Source organism: Phalacrocorax carbo, chromosome 32, assembly GCF_963921805.1.
Source record: "Phalacrocorax carbo chromosome 32, bPhaCar2.1, whole genome shotgun sequence".
Lineage (NCBI taxonomy): Eukaryota > Metazoa > Chordata > Aves > Suliformes > Phalacrocoracidae > Phalacrocorax > Phalacrocorax carbo.
In genome coordinates, this window is record NC_087544.1 from 54,065 (window position 1) to 62,193 (window position 8,129).

General features: G+C 69.8%; 2 protein-coding genes across 2 annotated transcripts in view; one reads left to right on the plus strand and one right to left on the minus strand.

Annotated features, from left to right (window-relative positions):
- Positions 1–517: 517 nt before the first annotated feature.
- Positions 518–5,919, minus strand: NPAS4 (neuronal PAS domain protein 4). Its single transcript, XM_064437468.1, has 6 exons — positions 5,757–5,919; positions 3,179–3,330; positions 2,770–2,872; positions 2,120–2,366; positions 1,469–1,578; positions 518–918 (listed from the first exon to the last, which is right to left on the minus strand). Exons 1-6 carry the CDS (start codon positions 5,917–5,919, stop codon positions 518–520), a joined length of 1,176 nt encoding a protein of 391 aa, XP_064293538.1.
- A 1,541-nt stretch (positions 5,920–7,460) lies between these two features.
- MRPL49 (mitochondrial ribosomal protein L49) overlaps positions 7,461–8,129 on the plus strand; it is a 1,449-nt gene continuing 780 nt past the window's right edge. Inside the window, exon 1 of the mRNA XM_064437469.1 lies at positions 7,461–7,546. Coding sequence (XP_064293539.1) covers positions 7,461–7,546 — 86 coding nt within the window. The remainder of the gene's footprint in view (positions 7,547–8,129) is intronic.

Sequence of the window (8,129 nt, forward strand, 5' to 3'; positions counted from 1 at the left end):
ACTGCCTCCAAGACCACCTCCAATGTTCGCTCCGATGCCAGCTCCGAGACCAGGGTCAATGGTGGCACCAACGTTGCTTCCAAGACCATGTCCAATGGCAGCTCCAAGCCCAGGTCCCATGTTGGCATCAAGCCCAGGTCCCATGTTGGCTCCAAGACCAGGTCCAACACCAGCTCCAAGACCAGGGTCAACGTTGGCCCCAAGGCCAGCTCCAAGACCATGTCCGACGTCGGCTCCAAGGCCGCATCCAACGTTGACCCCAAGGCCAAGGCCAAGACCAATGTTGACGCCAACATTAGCTCCAACGTCGTCTTCAAGCCCGGATCCAACACCAAGGTCAACGCCGGATCCAACACCAGGGCCGACACCGAGGCCGATGCCGGGGCCGGCACCAACACCAAGGTCTCCACCAGCTCCGATGCCGGCACCGGGGAAGTCAAGGCCAGGGCTGAAGGGCTCAGGGGGAGCCGGGGGGGCCTCGGCCGCCAGCTGCTGCCGCAGGCACCAGGCCTCGGCCTCACTGTGGGAGAGACGGGGGGGTTATGGGGGGTCTCAGGGCGAGCCCGGATGCCTGGGTCCCCCCGGGGGAGTGGAGGGTGCCCAGACCTATGGGTCCCATGTGGGGTGGGGAGCCCCCGGTCGCCGGGGTCTCCCGTGGGGTGGAAGGTGCCCAAACATTGGGCTTCCCTTGGGGGGTGATGGGACACTTGGGTGCCCCTGGGGATGGCGGGACCTCCTGGATGCCCGGGTCCCCTGTGGCCCCCCGGACGCCTCGATCCACCCACCTGATGACGAAGTTGTGGGCGAGCAGGGCCGGACCTTCGGGGCGCAACCGGGCGTAGACCCACGTCCAGCCCAGGCCGTCCTTACGCTGCAGCCGCGTCACCAGCTCCCCCCGCGCCTCCGCCCCTGCTCCTGCTGTGGGGACACGGGGGCGTCAGTGGGGCTGGAGGGGGGGCTGCGGGGGCAGGGGAGGGCGTGGCCGGGGGGGGTGGGGCGATTGGGGGGCGGTTGGGACATGGGGACACCAATGAGGTCGATTGGGAGGGATGGGGACATGGGGACGTCAAAGGGGATGTGGGGGGGTCAGTGGGGACATGGAGGACATCCAGGGGGGAGACACGGTGACCCCAGGGGATGTGGGGGCGGGGGGGCAGTGACAGCAGGGGACCCAGGGGACACCCAGGGTGATGGGGGACGCCCTTGGGGACACAGGGACCCAAGGGACAGCCAAGGGGACAGAGGGACCCCAGGGAACCCAAGGGACAGCTGGGGGTGGGCAGGGAGACCCCAGGGGGCACAGGAAGGACAGAGGGACCCCAGGGACCCCAAGGGACAGCTGGGGGGGGGCAGGGAGACCCTAGGGGGCACAGGAAGGACAGAGGGACCCCAGGGACCCCAAGGGACAGCTGGGGGTGGGGACAGGGAGACCCCAGAGGACCCTGGGGACAGCCGAGGGGACACTCACCGAGGCGGAGGTGCTGGCGGGCGACGTGGCCGAGGTCCTCGGGGTGCAGGAGCCGGTACCAGGAGCGACCCAGGAGCTCCCCCCGCCCGTAGCCCAGGTGGATCAGGACGCTGTGGGACAACACGTCTGGGTCCTTCGCCCACCCATGCCCGGGTCCCCTCCCCGGATGTCTGGGTGCCCCCAGGTGTCCCCCCAGGATGCCTGGATCTCCCCCCTGGATGCGAGGGTCCCCTCCCGGACCCTTGGATCTCCCCCCCTGGATGCGAGGGTCCCCTCCCGGACCCTTGGATCTCCCCCTGGGATGTGAGGGTCCCCTCCCGGACCCTTGGATCTCCCCCCTGGATGCGAGGGTCCCCTCCCGGACCCTTGGATCTCCCCCCCTGGATGCGAGGGTCCCCTCCCGGACCCTTGGATCTCCCCCCAGGGATGCGAGGGTCCCCTCCCGGACCCTTGGATCTCCCCCCCTGGGATGCGAGGGTCCCCTCCCGGACCCTTGGATCTCCCCCCTGGGATGCGAGGGTCCCCTCACGGACCCTTGGATCTCCCCCCTGGATGCGAGGGTCCCCTCCCGGATCCTTGGATCTCCCCCCCTGGATGCGAGGGTCCCCTCCCGGACCCTTGGATCACCCCCATGGACACCTGGGTCCTCACCTATCGGAGACGTCGAGCAGGGCGAGGTCGCGGGCGTGGCGGCTCTGGAACGCAGGCAGCAGCAGGCAGTCGGGGCAGGGCCAGGGTGGGGGGTCCAGGGGGGCACAGAAGGCGACAAAAAGTCCCGGGTGGGACCCGGGGGGGCCGGGAGGGGCCTGGAACCGGCCCCGCAGCAGCACCAGCTTCCGCCCGGCGCTGGGACGGCGCGAGGCCCGCGAGGTGGTGAAGCGGCAGCGGAAGAGGCGCTCTGGGGGAGGGGGGGGGCTCTGTTGGTCCCTCCAGCCTCCGTCTGTCTCTCCATCCATCTCTCCATCCTTCTGTCCGTCCCTCCCTTCCAACCTTCTTTCCTTCCATCCGTCCCTCCCTCCATCCTTCCAGCCATCCCTCCACCCACCCCTCTGTCCTTCCAACGCTCTTTCCCTCCATCCTCCTGCCCTTCCACCCATCCCTCTGTCCCTCTGTCCTTCCATCCTTCCATCTCTCCACCCCTCTGTCCTTCCTTCCCACCATCCTTCCCTCCTTCCATCCCTCCATCCCTCTGTCTTTCCACCCTTCCACCCATCCCTCCCTCCACCCACCCATTCCTCTACCTGCCCCCGCCCCACCAAGCCCCTCCCCCAGTCCCCACCCCCCTCGGAGGCCCCACCCACCTGCCTGGGGGGGCCCGGGCAGGGTGAGCTGATGTCGCACCAGAGGGTGATCGGCCGGATCCAGCAGGTCATAGATGCTGTCGCCCTGCGCCACCAGGTCCACCTGCATGGGGGGAGGTGGGAGGATGAGCACCCAGCACCCTCCCCTGGCACCCAACACCCTCCCCTGGCACCCAGCACCCCCAACACCCAGCGCCCTACAACACCAGGTCAACCCGCATGGGGGGAGGCAGGAGGATCAGCACGAAGCTCCCCCCAACACCCATCACCTGCGCCACCAGGTCAACCCGCATTGGGGGGGGTGGGAGGATGAGCACCCAGCACCCATCCTCTTGCAGCACTAGAGCCACGTGCACCCAGGGGTGGCAGCACCCAGCACCCCAGCCCCTCCCCACGTGCGGGTGCCCACCATGGAGTGCCCCAGGTGCTGCGCGACGTTGTCGGTGACGCCAACCAGCTTCCCCTCGCGGGTGACGGCCAGCAGGAACCCGGGCAGCGACGCCACGAGGTCGGCGAGCTCCGGACCCCCCAGCAGCTCCATGGGTGCTCCCCGTGCCGGGCCTGCAGGGCGACACACGTCAGCACCCATCCGGCGCCCACCACCTAACCCACATGGTCCTGCCCCAGCCCCAGGGCGCCCACGCGGCCCTGGCACCCATGGAGTTGCTGGTGGCACCCATAGCCTCTCCCACGTGGACCCATGGGTGTCCCTGGTCCCAGTCCCAGTCCCTGTCCCTGCTCCCCAGCCCCAGCTCTGGTCCCTGGTCCTGGTCCTGGTCCCAGTTCCTGACCCAATTCCAGCCCCGATCCCTGCCCCAGTCGCCCTATCCCAGCCCTGATCCCCATCCCCAGTCTTGGTCCCTGTTCTGATCCCGGGTCCCAATCCTGATCCCTGGCCCCAGTCCCTGGCCCCGGTCTCGATCCCAGCCCCAGTTGTGGGTCCCTGTCCCAGCCCTGATCCCCGATGCCTGGCCCCAGTTTCTGTCCTGATCCCAGGTCCCGATCCTGATCCTGGGTCCCCATCCCCGGTCTCGGTCCCGATCCTGATCCCCGATCCCTGGCCCTGCTCTCGGTCCCAGCTCTGATCCCAGGTCCCGATCCTGACCCCTGATCCCTGTCTCCAATCCCAGTCCCGGGTCCCGATCCCCGGATCCCCGATCTCAGCCCTGATCCCAGGTCCTGATCCCGATCCCCGGATCCCAGCCCTGATGTCGGATACCGACCCTGATCCCCGATCCCAGCCCTGATCCCAGGTCCTGATCCCGATCCCCGGATCCCAGCCCTGATCTCGGATACCGATCCCAACCCCAGTCCCAGCCCTGATCCCCGATCCCAGCGCGGGTCCCGATCCCAATCCCAGTCCCAGCCCTGATCCCCGATCCCAGCCCTGATCCCAGGTCCTGATCCCGATCCCCGGATCCCAGCCCGGATCCCGGGGCCCGATCCCGATCCCCGGATCCCACCCTGATCCCGATCCCAGTCCCAGCCCTGATCCCCGATCCCAGCCCGGATCCCGGGGCCCGATCCCGATCCCAGTCCCAGCCCTGATCCCCGATCCCAGCCCGGATCCCGGGGCCCGATCCCGATCCCAGTCCCAGCCCTGATCCCCGATCCCAGCCCGGATCCCGGGGCCCGATCCCGATCCCAGTCCCAGCCCTGATCCCCGATCCCAGCCCGGATCCCAGGTCCTGATCCCGATCCCAGTCCCAGCCCTGATCCCCGATCCCAGCCCGGATCCCGGGGCCCGATCCCGATCCCAGTCCCAGCCCTGATCCCCGATCCCAGCCCGGATCCCGGGGCCCGATCCCGATCCCAGTCCCAGCCCTGATCCCCGATCCCAGCCCGGATCCCGGGGCCCGATCCCCATCTCCGGATCCCGGCCCCGCTCCCGCCGCTGTCCGCGGTGCTGAACCCGCCGCCCGGCCCCGGCCGTGGTGCTGAACGCGCTCCCGGCCCCGATCCCGGCCCGGCCCGGCCCCGTCCCTCATCCCGGTCCCATCCCGGTCCCATCCCGGTCCCATCCCGGTCCCATCCCGGTCCCATCCCGGTCCCCATCCCGGTCCCCATCCCGGTCCCATCCCGGTCCCCATCCCGGTCCCCATCCCGGTCCCCGTCCCGGTCCCCGTCCCCACGCTGGTGGCTCCCCCTCTCCCGCTGCCCATCCCGTCCCTCTCCCGGCTCCTTTCCCCAGCCTGGGGTCGCTGCCCCATCCCCATGCTGCCTCTGCTCCCAGCCCGCTCCCAGCCGGCTCCCAGCCCGCCACCCCCCGGCTCCCACAGCCGTCCCTGTCCCCCTTCCCGGCGCCCCTGGCTGGTCCCAGCCCGCTGCCGTTCCCTGCTCCCATCCTGCTGCTGGTTCCTGGTCCTATCCCGGTGCTAATCCCCGGACCTGTGCCTGTGCCTGCCCCCATCCCGGTGCCATTCCCCGGTCCCATCCCGGTGCCATTCCCCGCTCCCATCCCGGTGCCCGCTCCCATCCCGGTGCCATTCCCCGGTCCCATCCCGGTGCCCGCTCCCATCCCGGTGCCATTCCCCGGTCCCATCCCGGTGCCCGCTCCCATCCCGGTGCCATTCCCTGGTCCCATCCTGGTGCCCGCTCCCATCCCGGTGCCATTCCCTGGTCCCATCCCGGTGCCCGCTCCCATCCCGGTGCCATTCCCTGGTCCCATCCTGGTGCCCGCTCCCATCCCGGTGCCATTCCCTGGTCCCATCCCGGTGCCCGCTCCCATCCCGGTGCCATTCCCCGGTCCCATCCCGGTGCCATTCCCTGGTCCCATCCCGGTGCCCGCTCCCATCCCGGTGCCATTCCCTGGTCCCATCCCGGTGCCCGCTCCCATCCCGGTGCCATTCCCCGGTCCCATCCCAGTCCCGACTCCCCCCCTCCACCCCATACCCACCCAACCCAAGCCAAGCCAACCCAAGCCAAGCCTGTGCCTCCCCTCCGCTCCCCATCCCGCCGCCGGCGGTCGGACGCACCGGGACGGAGACAGGCTCCCTTGCGGGTGTAGATGCAGGCGAGGGCCATGACGTGCAGGTAGGAGAGGCGGGGCCGGTCGCCCTCGGGCAGCGGCAGGAGGTCGCGCAGGGCGCGGATCTCGGCGTTGATCTGGTCCCGCCGCGCCTTGGAGGCGCCTTTGGTGGAGCGGAGCATCCTCGCGCCGCGCCGCCCGCCCGCCGGCCCCTTATATGGACCTTGCCGCCCTACGTCACCGCCGCGTCACTCACCCCCCCCCCCACCCCGCCCCGCCCATTCGCGGTGGTGGTTGGGGGGGGGGGGGGCGACGCGTCATCACTGACGCTAACGCGCGCGCGGCGCAAGGTGGGGAGGGGGGGAGAGAGAGGGGGGCGGCGCGCGGCGGCTTCGCACCGAAATAGGAGATGGCGCGCGGTGGGGGGCGGGGCTGGGGGAGGGGCGGGGCTGGGGGCACGCCCCCTCCACGGGAGGGGGGAGCTGTGGAGGGAGGGTTGGGGGAGTCAAGGGAGGGTGGAAGGGGCAACGGGGGGGTTGGGGGCTCAAGGGAGGGAGGAAGGGAGGGATGGAGGGACGGACAGATGGACAAAGGGGTCAAGGGAGGGACGGGGGGGCGTGGGGTGGGGGCTCAAGGTGGGGATGGACAGACAGGCAGGTCAACAGAGGGGTGGAGAAGCCTACAGTGGGTCAAGGGAAGGGTGGAGGCGCTCAAGGTGGGGATGGACAGACAGATGGGTCAACAAAGAGGGGGAGAAGCCAACAGTGGGTCAACGGAGGGATGGAGAAGCCAATGGTGGGTCAAGGGAAGGGTGGAGGGGCTCAAGGTGGGGATGGACAGACAGATGGGTCAACAAAGAGGGGGAGAAGCCAACAGTGGGTCAACGGAGGGATGGAGAAGCCAATGGTGGGTCAAGAGAGGGAGAGAGGGGTGGGTGGAGGGGTTCAAGGTGGGGATGGACAGACAGATGGGTCAACAGAGGGGTGGAGAAGCCAACAGCAGGTGAAGGGAGGTGGGTGGGGGTGGGAGAAGAGTCAAGAGAGGGATTGGGGAGCCAAGAGGGGGAGGGAAGGGCTGAAGAGATGGAGGGATGAGTGGAGTGGCCAATAGGGGGCTGGAGGGTTCAATGGGGGGCTGGAGGGGCCAATGGGGGGCTGGAGGGGTCAATGGGGAGCCGGAGGGGTTGATAGGGGGCTGGAGGGGCCAATGGGGAGCCGGAGGGGCCAATGGGGAGCCGGAGGGGTCAATGGGGAGCCAGAGGGGCCAATGGGGGGCTGGAGGGGCCAATGGGGAGCCGGAGGGGTCAATGGGGAGATGGAGGGGCCAATGGGGAGCTGGAGGGGTCAATGGGGGGCTGGAGGGGCCAATGGGGAGATGGAGGAGTCAATGGGGGGCTGGAGGAGCCAATGGGGGACTGGAGGGGGCAATGGGAGCTGGAGAGGTCAATGGGGAGCTGGAAGAACCAATGGGGAGCCGGAGGGGTCAATGGGGAGCCGGAGGGGCCAATGGGGGGCTGGAGGGGTCAATGGGGAGCTGGAGGGGCCAATGGGGGGCTGGAGGGGTCAACGGGGGGCTGGAGGGGCCAATGGGGGGCTGGAGGGGCTCAAGGGACGGACAGAGGGACAGAGGGGGCTCAAAGGAGAGATGGAGGAATGGAAGGAGGGTCGAGGGGGCTGGAGGGGCCAATGGGGGGCAGGGCGGGGCTCAGGGGCGGGAGTACGGGATGGAGAGGATGGATGGGGTGCCCCCGGAGGGGGAAGGGCTCAAGGGGGGGACACACAGACGGACAGACGGACAGGTGGGTCAATGGTGGGGTGGAGGAGCCAACGGTGGGTCAAGGGAGGGTGGGATGAGGGGAAGGGCCAAGAGGGGGCTGGAGGAGCCAATGGGGTGCAGAGGTCAATGGGGGGGGTCAATGGGAGGGGGGAGGGTCGGGTGGGAGGGTCAAGGGGGGGGATGGACCGGTGGGGGGGTCAACAGAGGGATTGGGGAGGGGGGGACACACACGTCATTGGGGCTGCCCCTACTTGGGGGGACCCAGGCTTTTGCGGGGGGGGGCAAAGGTGTCTGGGAGCCCCCCCTCCCCCCCCCCCAGCAGGCCTCTGGGAACCCCCTTCTCCCCCTTCCCCCCCCCCCCCTTTTCGCGGGCGCCCCCGGAGCTGGCCCCGCCCCCCGCCGCGGTTCCCCTCCCCCTCTCCCGGCTCCGCCGCTGCCAAATTTGGGCGCTGAAGTCGCTGAGCTAAAAATAGACGCCGGTGGCTAAAAATAGCGGCGGGGCGGGGCGGGCCCGGACGCCTGGGTCCTGGGGGGGGGGGCGGGGCGGGCCCGGACGCCTGGGACCCCTGGGGTGGGGGGCGGGGGGCGGGGGGGGGCACACACTCGGACGCGTGGG

What these genes read in the sequence shown, in the direction of transcription:
- NPAS4 (XM_064437468.1), bottom strand. Translation starts at nt 5,919, where the DNA reads ATGCTCCGCTCCACCAAAGGCGCCTCCAAGGCGCGGCGGGACCAGATC. An exon ending in CTACACCCGCAAGGGAGCCT is followed by an intron (nt 3,331 to 5,756) that starts GTCTCCGTCCCG and finishes GTCGCCCTGCAG; the next exon opens with GCCCGGCACGGGGAGCACCC. An exon ending in GCCCGGGCCCCCCCAGGCAG is followed by an intron (nt 2,367 to 2,769) that starts GTGGGTGGGGCC and finishes CCCCTCCCCCAG; the next exon opens with AGCGCCTCTTCCGCTGCCGC.